Genomic DNA, 23,189 nt, shown 5'->3' on the forward strand with positions numbered 1-23,189 from the left:
GACGCGGCCTCGCCTGGAGCGCATGGAGTGGGTCTGCAGGGCAGGACCTCAGGCTGGGCCGGCGCGGGCAGAGGGGCAACACCGTTCAGCAAGGCCTCGGGTTGTATTGTTTCCCGCGGGCCGAATTATTGGTATCGCAGGTCGGGGAGCGTTTTGGTCGTGGCCGTGGCCCTCTTGCCGGACAACTCTGCTCCTCACAGCCCCCTCCTAGCCTTCGGCGGCGGCCTCTGGCCTCCTCTCTTCCCGAAGTCATCAGGCGGTTATGCGCGCACTAGAGTGCCGAGTACCCGCGCCCGCCAGCCGAGTGTCGTTTTCGTCGCTCTGTCTCTGTCGCACTCATGGGGCTGTCCGTAGGTGTGCGAGAGAGACAGAGTGACAAAGCGATCTTCTGGCAGTGGCCGGCAGTGCCTGCCTCCTTGGCCGCTCGCGCATCCTGCCGCATCCTGCCTTGTCCAGTCCTCTCTTCTCCTGGCCGCCGGGCGCCGCCGGGTGTTGATTTACATGTGGCGCTTGACGCGCTTGCATGTCGCGGTGCGGGTTTTCCCTGTCGTTGGCAGTCAAGGCCCCGCTTTACCGTAAGCACGTACACGCACGTCGCTCAAACCGTTCAAACCGGCGCCGATGGATGGATAGATAGATAAATGGACGGAGCGTTTTGAGAGTGGCGGCCTGGGCCACGGCCTGGGCGGCCCCCGCGGCGCGACCGACATCAATCCGACTTGCGCAACGCAAACAGGTTCGAGAAGGGAAAGGACTCGGGGGGCGTTCAAGTTAGCGGCACGCGTGTCATAAGGGGCGAAGGGCCGTAAGGAGGGGTGAGGCCGGCACCGGGTCACGCTGTCACGCCGCGCCCAACTGAACGGGACACCTCTGTGCATCTCTGTCGCGCGGCACGGCGCGGCACGACGCTGGGTGAGGATGTGTGACGCACACACCACGCCGGTGGACGGGGTGGGGCGGGGTGGGGCGGGGTGGGGCGGGCCGAGGCGCTCGCCTGGATGGCACGGGGACGCGCTGGAGCAGAGACACGACAAATCACGTTTGTTTGGCTCAACAACATGACTTGAAAGAAATTAAAAAAGCAAAGCAACGAAAGTCAGGAATGTGGGCATTGCGCGCTCGCTCGCGAGCATGTGTGAGTGTGTGTGTGCATGTGTGTGCGAAGGGCACGCCGTCACGCTATTCGTCCGTCAGGCCGCGTCCTGTCACGTCTCAGCAGGCAATGATGTGTGTGTGCCTGCGTGCATGTGTGTGTGTGCCTTTCGGCTTGCGCCGCGGCGATTGCAAAAATATCAGCCGGGCATAGGCAGCAGGCAGACAGGCAGGCAGGCAGGTAGGCAGGCAGGCCCATAAGCGAGTGCGCTTTGAAATTGCACCAGCTGCGGTTACCGCAACACCGACGCGGGTCCACACAAACACACACTCACACAGGCACACACCCAGCAGACATGCACTCACGCACCCACATGACTGAGTGAGACGAGCTTCATAAAAACGGTCGGGTGTGTGAGTGTACCAGAGAGAGAGAGAGGAGACAGTATGCATGTGGTGTGCGTGCACAGTGCATGCGCAACATTTTGACGTCCCCTTCGGGCACCTTAGGGGGCACCTTAGGGCACCTTCGGGCACCTTCGGGCACCTTCGGGCACCTTCGGGCACCTTCGGGCACCTTCGAGCTCGCTTCGGGTGGCGTCGATCGTTTTCGCGGGCAACTCGTTGGCGCGGCCGCCAGGTGCTATGCGCCCCGAATTTCGATGTACCGCGGAAACCGCAGCACCGCAAAACCGGCAAAACCGCAAACCGTGTTCCCTGCGCCGCCCCCCGGTCGGCCCCGCCGTCCCCGCCAACGTCACGTATGCCCCCACAGCCCGGACTGCCCGCCCTGCCCGCCCTGCCCGCCCCGCCTGGGCGTGGCTCGGCTCGCCTCCAAGAAGTACCGCGTTATGCAGGACGCGTACATGTGCCGCGTCGGGGTCGCCGCGTGGCTCCAGTGCACACCACACACACACACACACACACACACACACACACACACACACAGTGAGTTTCCCCCGCGCCCCGCCACGCCTCCCCGCGAAATGCGGCGGCGGGTGTGAGTCACTGCGTGCTCGTGGACAACGACCCTGCCCCCTCCCCCTCCCCCTTTTCCCAGTGCCCCTGGCGACGCGACACACCTGATCCGCGGTTCGCGAGAAGGAGTACCTCAAGCGCATTGTCTGTTGGCGCGACGGAGTCGGTTCGCCGCGTTCCGCCGAACGGCATGGGCTGCGGCCCTGCGGGGGGCTGCTCTTGATGCTGGACCGCATCGAAGCCGGCCGGGGGAAATTTCCATCGCCTTGGGGGGGGGGGGATCGACGCCGAGGTCTGACCTAACAACGCCCGGCCGCTGCACACGCTGGCTCCATCGGTGCCGCCGCATTGTCCATCAGACTGATTCCGCTTGCAGTGTCCCTTCGCTCCGCACCCATACGCCCTCCGCGAGCGCGAGAGAGACAGAGCGACGAAAGCACTGTTTGGAATCAGCCTGCTGGCGCCGTGCGTTTGCTTCACGTTCCACGCGTTCTTTCTCTCCGATTCGCGGCGTTCTACCGGTGTGGTATCGGCCGCCGTGTCGCGTGCCGGTCGCGTGGCGCGCGATTTGGGCGCGCTGGCCGCGGAAATGGGAATTAAGTAACGCGCGGCGAGGAGCGGAGGGCCAAGCGGAGCGCCAAGCGGAGCGCCAAGCGGGGGCAAAAAGAGGCCGTTGCGTCACCGCGAGGCCCAGCTGGTCCAGCGGCCGCTCCGGCCTCCGGGAAGCCTCCTTGCCCTACGTGACGCACCGCCGCATGTGTGTGTGTGTGTGTGTGCGCGCGCCACGCCGGGGCTTAAATCTCTCTTTTATACGAGAGATTGCTGCTGCCGGCCGGAGGGTTAACGGAGGGATGACCCGGCCGGGGGCGGCGCTGACGATGCTGAGCGATGACCCCGAGAGAAAGGAGCGCTGCTTGTCCAGCTGCAGCGCTTACGGCGTGCAGCCCTTTCTCTCGGCCCGATTAGCTCTAGTTTCCCGGTGCAGTGCGTCGGACGAGGCGAAACGAAGCGATCTCCGCCGGGGAGCCGATGAGTCGTGGATTCGGGGGGTCATGGACCGAGTCATGAACCAAGCCATGGACCACTCGGGGACGGCGCGCAAGTCACCGCTCCTCCAGAAAGGGCGGCCGTCGTCCGGGGGACAGTCACCGCGGCCGTGAGCTACATCGCGTGCCGGGCGGATTTATGTCCGCGGCCGAGGGGGCGGCGGTGCCACCGCAACTACGCCGCCGAGGGGCCGAGGGGCCGAGGGGAGGGGAGGGGAGTCTTCGCGCACCTCTGTCCGCGCGGACCGGCCCGCAGACCGCGTCGCCGGCGTGCGAACAAGCCCCTTGACACGTAATGCCTGCACCTACGAGGCCTCGGTGACACGGCTGAGGCGACGACAGGTTGACGAGCAGGTCGTGGTGCCCCTTACGGCCAAGGCTTTGGGGCGGCGCGCGGCGCCCGGTGGGCGGGCAGTCCCGGATCGCAACCCCGTCGTCGGGACAGCATAACCACATTGTCCACCGGCGCCACGGGGCGCACCCTGTCATCACCCTAAATGCCGGGGCCGTTCTTTTGGCGTGGACTGTCCCCCGCACTGGACTGCCGGCGTCGCCGCGTGGCCGCGCGGCCGCTTCTTGGGACGCACGGCGGCGACGCCACTGAGAAAGTAAAGAACACGAGTAGCGTCGCGTATCGCGTGGAGTCGTACCGCGAATCGTGCCGCGCGGCCGAACTGAGCTTTCGTCGCTCCGTCTCTCTCGCTCCCCCGCGGGCTGGGTCACCCCGTGAGCGCGAGAGAGACGCGAGCACTGCAGCGAGACGCGAGACACGTCGCGCGTACTTGCTGCTTCTTGTTAGCCGCCCATCCGCCCATCCCCGGCGCGGCTTTCTCGACGAGAACCTCGACGGGAACCTCGGCGCTGACACTCGTCGGCCGTTACCGTGTCCCGTCTATTTTAGGAAACCGCGCCGCGTCGCCGCGCACTATGTATTTTGGCGCCAATGCGCTTCGCGGCTTCGCCGGTCGCGCCGCTGCAGTCCGCGGACACGGCCTAGAGGTCCGCGGCCAGGACGCCCGCCCAGAGTTCTGCAATGGGTGGGTCGGCTCGACCCGCCGCCTGGGCTGTGCGAGAGAGAGCGACTGTGCACGGGTCTTGGCGAAGCGGCAGCGGTCTGGCCATCCCCCCCTGCCAAATGTTGTCAAACTGTTCCGGGACGGTCCCCGTCACCGTCCGGCAGTGTCGCTGGCGGCCCGGCGAGCGGCGTTGAGGTGCGCGCTTGCCTGGACGAAGCGAGCACATCATGCGTCTCTCTCGCTCTCAAGGCGGACCTATGGGAGAGACAAGGACGGCTGCGGCCGAGCGGCGCGCTGCCGAGCCTAGCGCGCTGCGGACACGGCTCCGCAGCAGACGTCGAGCCTGTGCGGGGACCCGGGTGGAGAGTCTACCCGCTCCTAGAGCTGGGTCGGGTCCGGACCCGACCCGTGCACACCCAGCCGGGCCGGGTCGTGGAACCATGGCCAAGAGCGCAAGACGGCGGCGGGTCGAGAAAACCCACCCATTGCAGAACTCTGCGCCCGCCCCACCGCGCCGTCCGCGAATAGTCCCTGACCCTGACGGCGCCTGCGGCTGCTACACTGCAAAGCTTTGCCCGCAGATGCCCCGCGGATTAGAGGGCCGATTCGGGGGCAGGGGCCGCGTCGCCCCAGTCTCGAGGATCGGCTCGGCGCCCACAGTGGCGGCCACAGTGGCGGCCACACTCAATTTCCGACTGCCGTCGCCGCCTGCAGACTGCGTGGGAGGGAGGTCTCTCTCCCACTTGTGGAGCGCTCCGAACCTGCTAGAGCGAGATAGATAGGCGGTCTTGGCCCGTCTTGCCTGCCTGGCTAGGTGTCCGAGGCTGCGCCCTAGGCGGCCGGGCCCCCCGTCGGTCCCCCCGTCGCACAGTGGGCCAGAAGATCGGTGGAGGCGGTCAAAACCCCGGACGCGTTTTGAGCTCCAGAGTCGCTAAATGGGACTCGAACCGAACATGTGACCCCACCAATGGATTGCTCTCCGAACGAGGAATCGATTGGTGGGGCCATACGTTCAGTTCGGACCCTATTTAGCGACTCTGGAGCTCAAAACGCGTCTAGAGTTTTGGCCGCCTCCACCAGTCTTCTGGCCCACTGTGCGTCGGTCGCGTGCTGCCTGCTGCCTGCGCGGCCGCGCGCTGCTTTCCAAGTCCAAGGACTCCGGGAACCCCGGGCAGCCGGAAGGCGGCGGCGTCATTCCGGTCGGCCGGGGCCAGCGAGGTGTCTGTCTCTCTCGCACTCACGGCGCGTCCCGGAAGGGTGCGAGAGGGACAGAGCGACGGCAGGCGGCTGCCGGTCCCTTTCCGACGGTCATCAGCTCCATCGAGAGGCGAAGGCGGTAACGACTAACGACTCACGTCCTGCGCCGCCACTGTGTACAGGACGTTGTACGGGGCGCGGCGCGGGCCGTTGTCCAGGACGTTGTCCAGGACGTTGTCCGGGACGCGGTGCAAGCCGGCTGCCAATTGGACAATTGTTTCCAGCAGCCCGCCCTCGGCCCGGCCTAGAGAGCCGATCCGAACCAGGGTGTTGCGGGGCGCAAGCGCTAGCCAGGCCAGGCCTTGTGTCACCGTCGGGGCGGCAATAAAGTCATAAGGAAACGTGAGGTCGTTGGGCAAGGGGGAGGGGGCGGCGCTCTGGGAACCACTGGGAACAGTGTCTCCGTGTCGCCACGAGGATCAACGACGAAGTGCAGGCAGCGCGCCGCAGCCAGCCTTCCGTTTTGCAACGCCGAAAACGGCAGAATGGGGCGCGGTGGCCAAGCAGAGCGTCAAGCAGAGCGTCAAGCAGCCTCGGTGGTCGTTAACTCTGAAAGTGCTGCACGGGCGGCGGTGGCGTGCGTGCCGCCCCCTCCTCCGCCCCCGCGCTCCAGAAGGGCCCCTCCTTGCTCCTGGCCCGTAAAACCGTTTCGTTTTCACACTTGGCAAATTATCATCGTGCCTCGCCGCCGCCAGACAGAGAAAGGCCCCGGCACCGTAACCCTGGCGGCGTCGTCGGCGTGGTCGGGGATCCGGGCAGTGCCCGAGGCAGTGCCCCCCACCCGCCCCCGGGTTGCGTGCTGCCTGGCGCCTCGCCTGCCTCGCGGTCCAGGGTTCAGTGTCGCGGCCTGCTTGGCGTCGAGCAGGGCCGTCTCAGCGTGGCGGCCGCAAGCCGCCGGGGTCGCGAACGGACGCCGCGGAAGCTCTTTTTAGCATAATATTTCGCATGTCCATCCCGAGCGCAGAGGCGGAGAGGGGCGGCGAGCCTTACCGGCGGCGGCCTTGGGGCGGGCGGCGCGGCCGGCAGCCATGAAGCGAATTAACGCGCTTTTTCTTGTTGTCTCTCTCTGTCTCTTTGTCCAGGCGAGTGTAGCAGCACCTGCTGTGTGGCGCGCTGGCGGCTGCGAGGGGGTAAACACTTCAAGAAATCGTGTACAGACTACTCGGTATTACGCTGTATTACGGTGTATTACACGTGTTTTACGGCCTTAAAATGCCAAAATTTGGCACATTTGACCCAAAAATGGTATTACGATCACGTGTATTACGCGTAATACACGGTTTTGGTGTACAGGGTATTACGCGAGTGGTTACCCCCTCGGGCGGCTGGCTGTTCGACTCGCAGTGCGGTGCCGGCCTCTGAACGGAGGCCGGCGAAGGCACGACACCAAGTGCCCTCAGAGGGCTCTCCTTTTTCCGCACCCGGCGAGAGGAAGAGGGGAACTGCGGCCGTTCTTGGCTTTACGGCCTTAATCAGTGGAGGCACCTGGAAGGCCTGGAAGGCAGCCTCGCGCGCCTCCGTTCCTTCTCCTTCTTCCCTCGCGGGCACACTCGCAGCCCCAGGCACGCCCCCACGTAAAGGGGACGCGTACGGCGCAAGAGATCTACCGCCACATCTCCATGCCATCGCGGGATGTGGCTATCTCTCTCTCTCTCTGGTTGTCGCGATGAATAATGTGAGCCACCTCCTTGGGCCGCCGCCAGCAGGAGGGCCTTTATGATTGGGAGAGCAGTGTTGCTCACACCTGCAGTCGTGTTCCCGAACCACGCGCTCGCGCCCTGTCTCTCTCGCACTCGGGACTCGAACCGAACAACCCCACCAATGGATTGCTCTCCGAACGAGGAATCCATTGGTGGGGTTACACGTTCGGTTCGAGGCCTGTTTAGCGACTAGGAGCTCAAAACGCGTGCAGAGTTTTGGCCGCCTCCACCGGTCTTCTGGCCCACTGCGTGGCGCTGAGAGTCCCTGGCGCGCGGAGTAGATCGATTACTCTTCGCTAGTTGTACTCAGGCCACGTCGGGGCAGTCGGGACCGCGACACGTGTGCTTCGTGCTCGGCCGCTTCCGCGCCAAACCTCCCGCGGACAAGTGTGTGACAAGTGTGTGACAGCCGTGACGACCGTGCGACCGGTATTGTCGTTGCCATGGTGACCGCGGAGGCGCACCGTGTCTACGGTGTCCACGGTGACAGTGTCGCACGTACGACGTGCCGAGGGGGCGTGGCTGGGCGTGGCGTGGCGGCAGTGTGGTCGCGGACTCGGAAGACGTGGCCGAGCGAGCGAGCTAGAGCGCACCAGCAGACTGGTTCCGAGAGTCGTTTCCATGGCCCTGTCTCTCTCGCCCCCGTGTGGCGTCCCGTGTAGGTGCGAGAGAGACGGAGCGACGAAAGCGACTCTCGGCAGCAGTCTGCAGACGGTCCGCGGCCAGTGAAACCGAAGCTTGGCGCGCTGCCCGGCAACACCACCGTCGAGTACCCGGGGCCCACACCCACCTGGGACAGGCACTGCTTCACCGCGAGGCAGCCATGAAGCCATCTCACGGCGCCTGCGTCACTTTACGTAAAACGAGCACTCTCCCATGCGGTAGAAATGAATGAAAATGGTGATTCCCGGACGGCCCCGCGGGTTTCCAGGGTTGGCCGCGCTGGTAATCAGGACGTGCGAGGCGAGGGCGCCCGGTTTGGCGGTCTGGCGGCGACTTGGGCTGTTTTGGCGTATCTCGCAGTGGCGTGCACTTTTGGGTACGCCGCCCGGGCCCGGGCCTGGGCCGTCGCCTTGGTCGCGACTTGGCGACGCATTTGCCTGCCGGCCCGGCAGACCTGCACGCTGATTCCGAGAGTCGTTTTCGTCGCACTGTCTCACTCGCGCCAGTACGGGGCGCCCCATGAGTGCGAGAGAGACAGAGTGCCGGGTGCCTGCCCTACCGCAACGACTCGGCCGATAAGGGGCCGGCCCTAAGCGCGCCGGCGCGGCGGGGGCTGCGCGGCCTCGCGCTCTGTCACTCCCCCGCGATGTCTATTTCGGGGCTGGCGGCGTCGGAACTAGGGCGGGGCGGGCTGACCGCGCCGCGTCGCCGAGAGGGGTCTCGATGTCGCCGTTTGGAGCCGGTCCCCGCGGTCCCCGCGGTCCCCGCGGTCCCCGCGGTCCCCGCGGTCCCCGCGCAAGACAGGTTTCCGTCGGTGAGTCAGTGCACCGCCTCCCTGGCCGCGGGGCGCCGGCGACGGGATCCCCCCAGCGGGTACTTACGCGTGTTTGCCCGCCGCGTGGTTTACCCACGACGATGACAACGCGATGGCATCGCCATTCGATGCGGATCGACGGCGACCTACATCAACGCGCCCCGCCAACGAGACGAACGAGACCCGCTACGCGCCCCTCCCCCTCCCCCGCGTCCCCGATTAGACTCCCTTGCAAGTCGCCGTGCGCCAAGCGGCCAAGCCGCGCCGTGACCCTGAGCAAGGTCGCCTGCACTGCGCCGCACTACGCACCGAGTGCAGCGCGGACCGCTTCTCGGCCTACTCGGCCACGCCTGCGGCGCCGCCAGACCCGGCCCGACCCCCGCGGACCCGACGCCAGCCGGATGGGCTGCCTAAGCGCTAGGCGCGTGAGACGCGCACCACCGCTGCAGACTGACTCCGAGAGTCGTTTTCGTCGCGCTGTCTCTCTCGCACCTGTACGGCACTCCCCATGAGTGCGAGAGAGACAGAGGGACGTCAGTGTGTGTTTTGGACGCCGTCTGATCCCCGTCTTGTTCGTGTGTTGCAGCGAGTCACAGCCACTCCCACGGCGGCGGCCACGGCGGCCACCAGCACGACCACCACGACCACGACGACGACCCCCTCCAAGCATCGACGGCCGTCCCCGCCGCGGCCGCCCGGGCCGCCATGCACGTGGCCGAGGCCCTGACGGCCAGGATAGCGAGCTGAGGTGGAGCCCGACGAGTTACAAGACCGCCTGTGATGTGAACCCGTGTGTGTGAGCGAGTGTGTTTGTGTGTATGAATGTGTGTGTAGGTATGTGTGTGAGTGTAAATGAAGCGCCGTGGTGGAGTCAAATGGCTGCCTTAATGTGGACTTTTAAAAGCAGTTAACTTTAGGGCCCTCCCTGTGCAGCTTTTTAATCTACTTGACTGAATTTGAACCGACGTGCGGCGCAAAGGCATTCCACGTCCGTTTTCGGACAGGGCCGAAATGGGGAACTATTATGCTTCAACAGGCCTCACGGGAGAACGACGATTAATTTCAGCGCTCTCTTACTTCCTCGATATTACTCTCTAAATGTCAGACTGAAAACGTCCACCCTTGACCATCCTCCTATTTAAACAAAAAACGATTTCAGGGTAGTGAGATAGTTGTTAGTACAACAACTGCTTAGTGGCAAATATACTCTAAGACTATAAGGCTTCTGTTTATAGGGGGAATAGAGCACTTTTGTGTGTTTTATACAAATCAACTATCGAAGTGTAAGAGTTACTCTTTTTTGAATTTGCTGTAGAAAAGAAGTGATATGTATGAAATGTTACCCGTTCATAAGTAAATTTCCCATTTTATTTGACTATAGTGTGCGTATAGGATTTGGGCCCACCACTTTTGCCAAATCAAAATAGCACAAGTCAGCATTTTGATAGCATGTGATTCGACTTATGACCTCAATGTGATTGCTTTAGAAATGATTAATTAAGTTTTTTAGATTTAAGAGAGCAGAATTTAAGACAGAAATGACAGAACTCGCTGCTTAAAAATGAATTATATTGAGTGAGAGAGAACCACAACGAACATTAAAGTGTGAGTTAGTCAGAGTTTAGATGAAATCATGACTCAACAGTTAGTTATTATGGTGTACAGTTGTCTTATGCGTGTATGTACAAATTAAACACATTTTCAGTATTCTCATAAAAGTTCTATCAAACTTTTATTCCTCAACCGTACCAACCATCATTTACATAATTTTTCACAGTAAAACTCGAAATACATTACTAAAACTGAATCAATGCCTAACAATATAAGATAAGGTTATCACAAAATTACATAAGTATAAAGTATGTGTTTATATAAGGACATTCTAAATCAGACTTCATGAAGGCTTTTCTCAAGAAACCCTGAGAACTTAATAGCTCAGTCGGAACCACATCAAGCCAGGACACACAGCGCATTTTCGTTAAGGAAAAGGCACTCGGAGCTAAGGAGCTCAAAAGATGTTCTTTTTATTGTGTCATCATCGTGATCTCCTCATATCACAGGCACAAAACACACAAAAGTGTCTAAGAGCGCTGCATAATGTACAAATGAAATCCATTAAATTAATTAAAATAAGGTAATACTAACACCGAACACTTCATTTTCAACTCCCTCCTTCTCAGACACAGAGATTCTAGTGTGCATTTAACAACCAATGCATTCTACCACAACCTCACGAAAGTCAGAAGTCGAAATCTCCGCGAAACAGCATTGTCTCCCACGAGTCTCGAGCTTACTATACCACAATATGGCACTATATATTACTTTTCCTCCCGCGAATGTAAAGTCTAGCTTTTGCAGTTGAGATCCTGAACCCTGCTTTCACCAAAGTAAACCTCACACCATGTCATCTGTTTTTGCGGTGGCACAACAATTAAATTTTAATGGGTGTGCAGCACGGTGTAGTTGCTGGCCTTGAGGATGTGTTCGCTGACATGGTCATGGTCATGATCATGGTCGTGGTGGTGCTCGTGGCCCCCTGCAAGAAGTGCGTGGATTAGTATGGAAAAACGTCATACGTTAAAAAAAAATAGAACAGCTCCGGGGGAAGTCCTTACCGATGAACATCATGCCGAACATGACGAGGAAGCCGACGAGGACTGCCAGGTACTGGCGAATTCCAGAGTGGCCGCCCGCGCGCTGTCGCTCCAGGATCTCGAAGAAGACGACGTAGAGGAGGGTGCCGGTGGCCAGACCCTGCAGTAACGTGGGCACCACGCCGCCCTCCACGTTGGTGTAGCTGCAACCGAACGTTTGATAGTAATTCGCGTGTCGTGAATCGAATTTCCAACGCCGCAAAGGACAAAGCGAATGACTCACTTCTCGGTGACCAGGATGCCGACGCCGATGCCGAGGGGCGACACGACGGCGAACGTGAAGACGTACAGGACGTGCAGCATGGTCCTGGTGCGCATGGCGACGAGCTCGACGCCGATGCAGAAGGCGATGACCAGCTTGTGGCAGGCGACGGCCACCAGCATGTACCACACGTTGCTGGCCGAGCCCTCCAGGCCGACGGCCAGCCCCTCGAACAGCTCGTGCACGGACAGGGCCAGCACGATGAGCAGGCCGCGGATGGCCACCACCACGGCGTCCTCGTCGGGGTCCACGTCGCCCTCGGCCACGGGCACGGCGTGGGAGTGGTTGTTGGCGCCCGCCATGAAGTCGGGCATGGCGGCGTCCATCTCCAGCTCGTGGTGCGCCTTGTGGCACGTCATGGAGTGCAGGCGCGGCACGCCCTTGCAGCACGGCCGCTCCGCGTCCACGCGCAGGAACTGCTTCTCGGCGGCCGGGCTGGCGTGCAGCCCCCACGGCGTGGCGAAGGTCACCGCCGACACCAGGTACTCGTTGGGCACCTGCGGACGACAAGGTATCGTGAGTCACTCCGCTCCACTGCGAAAACCGTCTTGTTTTTCGACCGCCGCATTGTTTTGCCGTCGCTCTTTCTTCGGCGTGCCCTATCCGCACGACGCACGCGACTCGGCGCGGCCTGCCCGTTCAACGTGACAAGTTTCGGAAGCATTTTCGGCACGTGCTCTGTCTGCTGCAGCCGCCGCGCGCCGCCCAGACCGAGGCCCAGACAGGGGTACACAATGGGACGCGGCGCGCGACCTCGACGAGCACACCTGTGACGTGCGGGGGCGCGGCGGCGGCGCGGCGGCGACGCGGCGCGGCCGGACTGGCCCGGACATGTCGTCGTCGGCGACCCCCAGACGGGTCTCGCCCAGCATCCGGCGCGGGGAAGTCCCTCGAGGCACAGCCGGCAGCGCGCTGTGACGCTGTGACAGTGGCCCTCAGTGCTCACCTCAGACTTGACTTCCGAGCCGTCGGCGTACTCTAGGACGACGGTGGACGGCTTGCAGTCCCGGGAGCGCCACTTGATGGACTTGATCGGGGACTTCTTGGCGTCCTCCACGTCGTAGGTCAGGCTGATGTTGGCGAGGTTGGAGTGCCCCTCTCCATGGCCATGTCCGTGGCCGTGGCTGTGGCCGTGGTCACCTGGGGGCAGAAAAAGGACCGCGTCAGCATAGCACGCCGGCGGGCTCCCACGAAGAGGTCGAAGCGCTCGAGTCCCTACCGTGGCCGTGGCTGTGGCCGTGGCTGTGGCCGTGCTTGCCGCTGCGCCAGTGCAGGTACATGTGCACGAGCTCCTCCACCAGGTACATGATGAAGAACCCGATGCACATGAGGAGGTACGGCGCGATGTCCGCGAAGGACTCGGGGAGGGTGCCGCCCTCCTCCAGCTCACCGAAGGCCTCCTGCACCTCGGGAAGCATGTGCAGGAACGTGGTGCACATGAGCACGCCGCCGCCGAAGCAGAGCAGCGAGGACAGCATGGCGCCGCCGTTCGCCGGGCTGCCGTGGCTGCGAACACAGTCAGAACGTGAAGCGCGCCGTCGTGGCCCCATCGAGCACGAGGAGGGCGTCGTGGACTTACCCATGGATGGCGTCGGCGGGGCCGTTGGCCGAGGCCTTGGCGTGCCGGTCCCAGCCCAGCCAGACGGCCAGCTTGAGCGGCGCCAGCCCCAGCGAGAGCGACGCCAGCCCCAGCACGGCCATCGCCGTCACCTTGGCGATGAGCGTGGGGTCGCCGCCGACGTCCAGGGCGGCCGGCAGCGGCGTCGTCGCCGTGCCGGTCCAGCTGCCATTGTGTGCAGCGACGCTGCGGAGATAAAAAGACCCGGTTAGCTTCAGCGCCCTACACTGCAGCGGGGCGCCGCACGCACCGCCCGTTGTACAGTAGCTCAACCAGATTAGGCGTACTGCTGCGTCACAGAGTCAAAACAGCGCGAATCCTGGAGGTGGTAAAGAAGCGTTTTGAGCTCCAAAGTCACTAAATGGGACTCAAACCAAACGTGTGACCCCGCCAATGGATTGCTCTCCGAACGAGGAATCCATTGGTGGGGTCGCACGCTCGGTTTAAGTACTGTTTAGCGACTCTGGAGCTCAAAACGCGTCTAGAGTTTTGGCCGCCGGCGCCGGTCTTCTGGCCCACTGTGCGGCACCCCGGCGGCACGCAAGTCATGCCGCACGTACGTTGGCGGCCCCGGCGGCCCGGCGAGGCCCTTAAACGAGCTAAATTGCCGTCCCGTCCCGACCGGCCGACCGCAAGGCACAGCAAAGGGCCGAGCGGCACGGGCTGCACCGTGATCAAGGAGGGCCAGTCCCAGGGCCAGGCCGGCCAGGCCCCGCTTGGGACTGATTAAGGCACACTGCACTGCCCAGGCCTGGTCACTCCGAGGGAATTCCACACGTCGGTAGCTTTCTGGACAGCCCCCTGGAGCGCTCTGCACACTGCAATGCCACACGCCGGGCATTTCACGGAAGCGCAAACCCAAACGACAACCACAAAGCAGAAAGTCGCAACATTTCCGATGGGAGAGGACGTCGGTCCTACCTGTCGTGCCCGTGAAGAACGCCCATCGCGCGGGTGCGGAACGACGTCGACGACGTCAGGAGTGAGCTTAATCAGTTTCGGCGAGAGACTACCGAACACAAGCGGAGCCGCCTATCGCCATCACAACAACGCGGGCAGGGACCACGCCTCGGGCCACGCGCCTCGCGATGCGCGATCGGGCTACCTGTCGCGCGGCGTCCTGGCGGCGTCCGCGGAGCGCACGGGCACAACCTTGGTCCACGGGCACCTGACGCCATCTGGCGGGCAGGTCAGGTCCCGGTCCCGGCGTCGCGTCCCGGGGTCCCGGCGGCGTCCCGGGCCGGGCATGCCAGGACGACCGGCTGCCCGGCCCGCTGACAGGGCGAATCCTGGCACCCGCCGCACCCGCAGCACCCGTCGGCAGTGGCCGATACCGCGGACGTCGGCGGCGTGGTCCCCCCCCCCCTGCCGCCCTGGACCCCCCGCACTCCGCGCAGCTACGCGCAGCCAGTGGCGCATAGCATCCAGTGCCGGCGCGGCGCCGGGGAGGGTCGAAGTGCTTTTAGCCTGCTTACAGGCGGCTATCTGGGGGCTGAAGGGGTCGTCTGCCCTTTTGCCCCCCCCCTCCCCCCAACTGGATCCGCGCCCGCCCGCGACAACCACGTGTCGGAGGCGCCTTTCAGAAGGAAAGGGGGGGAATTTTCAAATGCGAAAAACATTTACCGGCAGTATCCTTGTCCAGAATGCTCGACAGAGCCGCCTTTCCCTGTGAAGATTAAGATTGAATCGGACACCTTCGCTTTCTTGGGGGTTCCCCTGAGCACGGCAGCATGATAAGACGGTGGTGGTGGCGAGGGTGCGACGATTTTTCCTCCCGCGACCGCCGCCGCCATTGTGGCTCGATCATGCGGCTTAGCGGCTAAGCAGCTCGTATCGCCTCACCGCCCGGTCGATGCTACTACTGACGCATTAGCGGCCCTTCACTCCGACTTGCTGCCCTCCCACGCCGCCTTTCGCCGCTCTGTCTCTCTCGCACCTGTTCGGCACGCCTCGCGAGTGCGAAAGAGACAGGGCGACGAAAACGATTCTCGGAATCAGTCGGGCGAGATTTGAATCTTGGCCGGCTTACGCACGCGGCCCGCTATCTCGGCCCGGCTATCGGCCGTCGAGTGCCCACGGGGACAAGAGTTGCAATCAAGATCCCCAATCTGAATGGGAATCGCGCGAAGCGTCGCGACGACACCCGAAAGAACGTCGCGCTTCGTGTGGGGCCAGAAGGACTTCGGACATTTTCCGGCACCGGGGGCGGACTGCGGTGAGCATCGGGTCGGGCAGAGGCTGGGACACCGCGCGCTCAGAGGCGGTTGCAGAGAGATGTTCAGGGGCGGCAAAAGTTTGCCTATTTACAGGGAAAAGTGCGACTTTTGCCTGCCCGTCAGGCGGTAGCGCCTTCCGGAGAACGGGGGGGGGGGGGGGGGGGGGGGGGCTGCGAGCGTCGGAGCTGGCGGCCGTGCGCAGGAAGGGAGGGACTTCCCCCGGGACTTCCCCGCGGACCCACAGGATTCACTGCACGACGCGACGGCGGAGGAAAAAGGGGGGGGGGGGGTGACGCTGCCGAGTCGGGCAGCCTCTGTAGCCTCTCTACACCGTGCTCTGTAGCAAGCAAATGCACCGAGAGGACCAACAACGAATCGAGTGGAGTGGGTCAGAGATTAGAGTGTGAACTGGACTGGCCATGAGCACTACAAGGTAGGTAGGTCGCAGTCAACCTTTACGAAGCGCTGACGCGCAAACCGCTGTCGTCAACAAGACTCTTACTTTCAGCTCCATAAATCATTCTGGTTGACGACTGTGTCTACGAGGAGCATCCAGTGGACTCATCCCACTACACTACGACCTGCTATTTTAAAGCGCGACGCGGCGAGTGCGATTGGAGGGAAGGCTATTTGTGCGCGTGGCGCATGCCGACACGGTTATGCGCGGACACGTCCAGGACACGTCCCGCGTCATGCGCCGCGCGGCCCCGCGGATGGCGAGGCGCGAGCGAGGCGCGAGCGAGGCGGGGTCACCGCGCACGACCCGCACCCTCGCACTGCTCGCACGCACCCTCCACGACGCGCCCGCTGTCCAGCTTCAGCGAACTGGGAGTGTCTGCTTGTCTCCCAGCTCCTGAAGGCACTGCACCTATCGTGACTCACCGCACTCACACACACACATACACGCGCGCGCGCACACACACTATGAATGCAACATCGCGCGACAGTTACCGCACTGTAACGACGCGACTTGGCGACGGCCGCGTGGCGGCGAATTGGTGGACACGATGGCCGACATTTCCTTTAAGGCCACTTATTGCCCTTGGCCGTGGCACCGTGCCGCGGCCGGCCCAGTCCCATTCGAAGGTCCACGCGAAGGCCCAGCCGCCCCGCGGCGGTCGCTGGAAGTCGCTGGCGGTCCCAGCCGGATCGACATCGGCGGCGCCATCGGCAAACCCGCATCACGAGAGCCACTTCGGGTCCACTTCACGATTCACTGTCGGACTCGTCTCCTTGCTGGGGCCGGGGTCTTCCGAAGCTCGGCGGAAATTAACACGTTCCGCGGCGAAAAGCGACCGGCCCCGGTGGTGCTCGAACCAGCGACATGACGCTCCGCAGTCCAGGTCGGAGCGCGCTCGGCCGTTGACGTACCCATCCCACCAGGAGCGTACGTAGCCGATGATGTCCTCCAACATGACCCCGCAGACGACAGGGCCGAAGAGGAGGGCAGTGAACCAGGCGGTGCGGCACGGGGAGGACGGCGGCCTTGGCGGCGGCGCGGGGGGCCCGGGCCGGGGCGTCGGGGACGGCGTCGAGGACGGCGTCGACGCGGGGCTCGGGGGCGGCCTGGTTCGGCGGGCGGAGCGACGCGGCGTGCTTGTCTTCGGGGAGGCGGCGGCGCCACTGGCTGCGCCACTGGCTGCGCCACTGGTTGCGGCCGGGGCAGCCATCACTCGATTTGGCAAATCAAGACGGCACGGAGACAGACCGACGGGACGGGGCACGACGGGGCACGACCCTGGCCGGCACTGCAGCACGCACGGCCAACCGAAACAATGACCTGAACGTTTGTAAACTCGCGGCGAAGCGGCGACGCGGCGCCCCGACAGCGACGACACGACGTGCTGAGCGCGGCGAATTTTTACCGCGCCGCGTGCCGCCAAAGTGCGTCCGCGTGGCCTAGGCACCACGCCGGCGACCCCGACGCCGAGGGTGCTGACCTCCACGCCGCGGACCCGGGGGTTGTCCGAGGCCCGGCGCCGCGGGGTGTCGTCAGAGCGGACGGGCGCATGGTAAGCTGAGACCACCCGCAGCAGTGGGGCACGGAACACGGGGCTCAGCTTGCGGCGGACGGACTGTACCTGGTGCAGGCGAAGCAAGGCTGGACTTGCGCACGTCAGCACGCCCGCACCGCCCCCCTCGCGCCCACTCGCACCTCGGAGCAGCGCGACGCACAGTGGGCCAGAAGACCGGTGGAGGCGGTCAGAATCCCGGAGGCGTTTTGAGCTCCAGTGTCGCTAAATGGGACTCGAACCGAACGTGTGACCCCACCAATAGATTGCTCTCCGAACGAGGAATCCATTGGTAGGGTCACACGCTCGGTTCGAGTCCTATTTAGCGACTCTGGAGCTCAAAACGCGTCCAGAGTTTTGGCCACCGGCGTCTGTCTGGCCCACTGAGCGCCGTGGCGGCGGACAGCGAATAGACAAACCTCCACGGATCCACGGACACCAAGGAGGGTGTCCGACGGCGGCCAGGACGTCATATCTCCGCCGCGGGGCACCAAAGATAGCGACATTTTTCGGCAGATCAACAAGGGGCCGAAACGCTTCGCAGTAACGAGATAGGAAGCCACTCAGACGCGGCGGTCGAGTGGGTTGCCTGCTTATCGGGCGCAAGTGGCGACGTGACCGGGCGTGACCGTGTAGGTTGGGTTGCCAGGCATGCCTAGGCGAGGCGCACCCGGGCCCGCCGGCCAGCCACTCAGTGAGTCTAGTCGACGGATTGATTGAGAAGGGGGCTTCATTCTTGGAAGAGTGTCGAGGAACGCGGTCTCCAATAGGGTCACCAACACAGCCAAGTTCACTGCGACCCGCAGTCCACTCCACCTACATCGTCCTCTTAGATTCCTTAAAATTCCCTTTTAGTATCAGGAAAAATTAACATCCCCAAAATGCGGAAAAACGGTACGATTTATGCGATGCGAGGACGTCCGTCCTATTTGGTCGTTTCTTTCGCCGACGCAAGGGTGCTGGCTGTGCGTGGCCCGCCGCGTCGGGAAGCGGAACAGGCACTCTCTTTGTCAGGGCTTTGTGTGCTACACGAGGTGCTACACGAGGTGCTGCAGATAGACGGAGATAGAGCACGCGCGACGGCAGAGGCGGCGCAGGGCGCGAGTGAGAAAAGAGCTGCGACGCGTTATCGTCCGCCTGATAGCAACATAAATGTAACAAAACCGGCTCATCCGGGGCTCAACCCTACGGCCGGGCTTAGCGGCATACTATGACGCCGCGGCCGGCTAGCACGTCTGGCCTGGAGTGGACTGTTGCCAGGCATGGGTGCCGACAGCACGAGTACTTGAGCACGATTAGGCAGTGTAGCGGAAACAAAGTTTCCTCCAAACATTCCAACAACAGCATGCAGTAGCTGCTTGCCCCTGATTGAAACACACTATTTATGAAATGAACAATGGGACAGGTTGTTTGTTGGTCTTTCGCGCGGGCGGGAAAGGTTCTTACATTCTCAAAATGCCACTCTAGAGCGCTACACTTGCAGGCCAACTGCTTGCTGGCTGACCACGGAATTGGCTCGTCCTGTCTGGTTCAAGTTCCGTCTTGTGCACTCTTTGGCTGCTTTAGCGCCTTTGGGGTAGGCCAACACGAGTACAGCGACACACCGGCGTGCAGACGGTGGCCTACCTGGCGCCTGTGAAGATGGAGGTAGGCCCCCGTCTTCTCACCGGTGTGTAGCGGGCTGGACCGGAGGCCTACCTCACAGGCGCTTAAGGCCACAGGCCGCAAGCCAGCGATGCTTCCAAACACACGACTCAACGCTAAGGCCAAAAATATGGATGCCGTTCCTCTTTATGGGGGGGGGATTCCTGGCGAGTTTCAAGCCAAACTTCCCCGAAGGCCGGAGACTCTTGCAGGGCGGAACTGTTCTCAAGGAATGGCGGTACGTCTGATCCGGGCTCTACTGATACGATCAAAGTCACAGTCACTATCATGACAAAATAATCCTATCAGATTGGACCTAAAAAGCGCATATAATGAGGGCTTGGCTTACTCAAAGGAAATAGTACTATTTTAGAGGAAGGAGGCGCGTTGCCCCGAGCAGTCTTTGAAATTAATCTTGGTAGGAAAAGAGAAGCTACGTTTTCCTGTTTTTTATCCGAAGGTTTATCCTTTTTCACACGCCTTAGCTGTGGAAAACCCAGGTATTCGGTTAAAGCCCGACTAACTGCAACCCCATTCGGCTGCCCGGACCCGAGGGGCTGCCGATTCACGCCCAGCAGAAGTAGCCACGGGGCGCCCTTACGCCCTCCAACAGTCAAATGAGTCCAACGTGTTCAACGCTCTCAACTCGCAGGCAAACGAGGAGAGAGAAAGTTTCGATTGGTTGAAATCCACCCCGAGAGCGTTGGCCTTCCCTTCCCCGGTCCCTATCGGCAGCCCGCGTTGGCCTGGAGAGCACCCTGGCGCCACGCGCCCAGGGCCCATGGCCCCGGGCCTCCCCACCTTGCATTTCACCCGACACCAACCTGAGATACATTTCGGCAACTTGTTCCAATCTTCTTCTCCCGCCTCAGCACCGTCGACCTCCTCCCTTTAGTGCCGTGTGCAAAGAGACAGCTCCCTCTCCCCACTGCTTTTCTTATACCCCGATCTTTGGCAGTATCAGTCGATAAGGCCGCCGTCGTCGCGGCAGGTGCTCGTCTACGCGCTGCCCGTCCCGTGCCGTCCCGCCGCGAGCCGAAGCCGAGGCCCGGCCAAGCTGTTGCCGGGCTCCCCGAAGTCCCCCCAGCTTCAGCACGGATCACCTGACTCGCCTAGCGTTGCACCCGGTTGCGCCGCGTTGCACCACAGCTCTCGTTCCGAAGGGGTGCTGACTAACCGCGTGATTTCAAATCGGCGCGCACTTGAAATCGTCGCGAGAAGTTTCTGAAACTTGGTTTCCGGATGTCGTGGACACCGGGCACGTCCCCGCGGACGGGACTGCACCCGTGTGACCTCAGCACTCCATGTCAAAGGGGGCTGTAACGCGGTCGGGCGCGAGTCGAACTTCGCGGCGCGTTGTTCACGTCGCGGAGCATCGGTCAGCTCCCCGTTAAAGTTTGAGCAAAAAGTGCGCTCGCCGAAGGAACCACGCAGCTGAAGCGGCAGCGTCGCGACCGTAGTTTATTTTATCGTTTTACAGTGGAGTCGTAAACCGGCACGGCAAAGGCACGCATCCTGCCTCAAGCTCACGACCTACCGTCGCAAAATTTAATCTCTCTCTTCAGATTTAAAATTCGATGAATTGAAAGGGAAAAATTGGAGCCAACTCCTGCTGCTTAGACTGAAAATCCTTTGCACATTACTTTACTATCTATCCTCATATCTAAGCAACTAATGGCCAGAATTGAAAAAAAATAATGAAAGAGTGCCAGATCCAATTTCAGCAAAATTACTTTATTCATGGGAGAATTGACACAAAGGAATTTGACACTTCAGGTACACGAAACAAAAAAAAAATGAGATGATATGTTACCCATTTTTTTTGGCGGTTATCGCATTAAATGCAATCTACAAAACTAGATCACATGCAAATTGAAACACTTGTCACAGTTGTTTGATTGTAAAATTTAATTTTTATTGACCTAAGGTAGAAAGTGGCTGTACTCATGAAAAAATGAGCTTTTTCTGATGCCATCCCAAACTTTTGATGCGTAAAGTAACCTGTATCAAAGAAAACCCATGATAATTGTTTTAAAATTAACTTGCAAAATGTAACCAAGACTAAGCAGAACTAACCAATTTTTTTCAGAGAGTGGATGGTGTGTGAGGGGTCTTTTTGCTACACCCAAAATGTGCTGCCTCATCTTCAGGAGCAAATCACTAAACCCTGGGTGACCACAGTACTTATGAGGAACTTCTTCATCTGCGAAATATGGTTAAAAGTAAACAATCACCAAAGTCCAAATAAAAAGTGTTTTTCCTCTTGAAAAATTATTACACACTCACCTGTGTCTGGTAATAAGAATAAATTTATTGGTTCCCCACATGCCTCGGTGTCTACAAAGTCTATAATACCACCCATTCCAACACCTACTCCGCTTTTTATATCCAGTTTAGATTTTATGAAAGAGTCTCTGTAAACAGACTGGAAACAAAACACAATATTGATATTAGTATCTCTGCTGAAAAATAACTGTCCAACTTTTCAGGAAAAGACAACTTGCCTGCATCATTTTGATGTGGTCAGGAGTGAACTCGGATGGTTTACATTGATTGTGGAGAAGAAACAGATGTGGGAAATACTCCACTAAAGTTTCATCCGCAGCCGTTGTTGGTGTGGGCGGTTTCAACATTTCAGCAGACTGTATTAATCTGTAACCATAAAATAATTGTGAAATAGATTTTTCAAATTGAAATAACTGGGCCTATTTTATTATCAAAAATCTTACCTTATCATATCAGGGTCAAAGAACCAATCTTGAACCAATATAACAACATGGCAAACGGAAAGTACAAAGGCAGCCATTTGCAAAGAATGTATTTCTAATGCTCCATCCATATTAGTCAGTAAACCTACATCGCCAATACTTGGACCAGAACTGGATGATGGGGCAGATGAACCAGGATACTTTTTGGTGCTAGGAACAGAAGAGCTAGATGATCCATCTAAATCAGAAATCCTTTCAAATACGGATGCCGACATCAAAGGCTGTGTGTCAAGCAGGAGCATTCGATTTGTTGTGACATAGAGATCCACTCCGGATGTGCAGTGAGTTGCATTTATTGCTTGCTCATAATCTTGAGGCTTAAAGCACATGTCTCTGTAAACCCAGTTTTTCAGAATTATTAAAAAAATAAGAACAACAAAAATAAAAATTAACTGGATGAAAGCAATCTTACCTAAGTGGTTGAGCAGGATTCCCTGATGCTAAAAGAGACAAAACTGTTGATTTACCAACTGATTGCTGGCCTAAAATCCCAACAACTAAGAAATCATTTTGATCCATGAAGGAATCAGTAGGTACATCACAAAACTGCATTGTTTCATCTATAAGCTTCACACTAGATTTCATTTTTGGAGACGGAGCTAAAGGGTTAGCAACTGAAACATAAACAACAAGTTCACCTAAGTATCATGGTGTCACAGAGAATGTATTTGACCACTTTTCTGGCAAAAATAGTAACAAACCTTGGGGAGCGGCACTGGCTTTGTAAGCTAGCTGGTATGACGGTTGCGCAGGTGAATCAGAAGTTTCTTTTCTGCAAAGATAGTATGAAGTATTAGCGTCTCTTAATTCACGCCAAATAGAGAAGAATTATAGTCTGTTACTCGATGTAATACACTTACTTCAATACTATGGGTGTTCTTGTTTGACTAGGAGAAACTGCTCGGTTTTCACCTTCCCTCGTTCGAAGTATGATTGTGGGAGGTTTTTCAAGAGTATCGTGATCGTTTTTGACAAGTAGCACTGGCGGCCTGCGACCAATTGCCCCTTCATCCTGCTAGAGAAAAAAAGGTGAAGAATGAGTGACGGGTTAGAGCAAGAGCAAACTCGCAAACCTTGAATTGAGAGAAACAACACAGCAAATGCGAAAAGACCAAATGTAACAACGATCTTAAAATAAATTGACGAAACTTTAAGAGGATACATCAAAGTTGGATTTATTTAAGGATTCAAAACAGAGAAGAAAAGGGAGACAACAGATAATGGTAATAAATAGTTTGCATGTGCCACAAAGCCTCCTTCTCACCTTCATTATTTTTCTATCACCCATTCTCAATAGAACCTAGCACTCTGAATAAAATAATTTACTGAGTCACTGTCTGTGTTGCCTTTTACACAACAATTTCACAAAAACAAATTAATTAACACGAGCATTGCAGTAAGGTTATGATGTGTGCCATTTAGAAGCAGAAGACCGGCACAAAAACAATC

At 59.5% G+C, this 23,189-nt stretch overlaps 3 protein-coding genes across 9 annotated transcripts in view; 1 reads left to right on the forward strand and 2 right to left on the reverse strand.

The window, feature by feature from the left end:
• LOC117654032 (protein zntC-like) overlaps positions 1-10,284 on the forward strand; it is a 26,059-nt gene extending 15,775 nt beyond the window's left edge. For all 4 annotated transcript variants that reach the window (XM_034400169.1, XM_034400186.1, XM_034400160.1 and 1 more), the window contains exon 3: positions 9,153-10,284. In XM_034400169.1, the coding sequence (XP_034256060.1) occupies positions 9,153-9,313 (161 nt within the window). In that variant the 3' untranslated portion in view covers positions 9,314-10,284. The remainder of the gene's footprint in view (positions 1-9,152) is intronic.
• On the reverse strand, positions 10,274-19,890 carry LOC117653952. Of its 3 annotated transcripts, none has more exons than XM_034400148.1 (7): positions 19,797-19,890; positions 13,062-13,286; positions 12,702-12,988; positions 12,429-12,622; positions 11,444-11,979; positions 11,182-11,363; positions 10,274-11,102 (listed from the first exon to the last, which is right to left on the reverse strand). In XM_034400148.1, the coding sequence occupies exons 1-7, from the start codon at positions 19,805-19,807 to the stop codon at positions 11,005-11,007; spliced, it is 1,533 nt and encodes a 510-aa protein (XP_034256039.1). In that variant the 5' UTR covers positions 19,808-19,890; the 3' UTR covers positions 10,274-11,004. The 3 variants fall into 3 exon arrangements, with proteins under 3 accessions (XP_034256039.1, XP_034255948.1, XP_034256033.1); XM_034400057.1 differs by lacking the exon at positions 19,797-19,890 and adding an exon at positions 16,688-16,824; XM_034400142.1 differs by lacking the exon at positions 19,797-19,890 and adding an exon at positions 14,022-14,219.
• Positions 19,891-20,685: 795 nt separating this feature from the next.
• Positions 20,686-23,189, reverse strand: LOC117654054 (protein SMG9-like). 2 transcript variants are annotated; one of them, XM_034400205.1, is made up of 9 exons: positions 23,005-23,189; positions 22,601-22,752; positions 22,442-22,512; positions 22,153-22,354; positions 21,702-22,073; positions 21,477-21,624; positions 21,259-21,397; positions 21,049-21,175; positions 20,686-20,973 (listed from the first exon to the last, which is right to left on the reverse strand). In XM_034400205.1, exons 1-9 carry the CDS (start codon positions 23,026-23,028, stop codon positions 20,895-20,897), a joined length of 1,314 nt encoding a protein of 437 aa, XP_034256096.1. In that variant the 5' UTR covers positions 23,029-23,189; the 3' UTR covers positions 20,686-20,894. The 2 variants fall into 2 exon arrangements, with proteins under 2 accessions (XP_034256096.1, XP_034256088.1); XM_034400197.1 differs by having other exon boundaries at positions 22,601-22,755.

Source organism: Thrips palmi, unplaced genomic scaffold, assembly GCF_012932325.1.
Source record: "Thrips palmi isolate BJ-2018 unplaced genomic scaffold, TpBJ-2018v1 HiC_scaffold_1, whole genome shotgun sequence".
Lineage (NCBI taxonomy): Eukaryota > Metazoa > Arthropoda > Insecta > Thysanoptera > Thripidae > Thrips > Thrips palmi.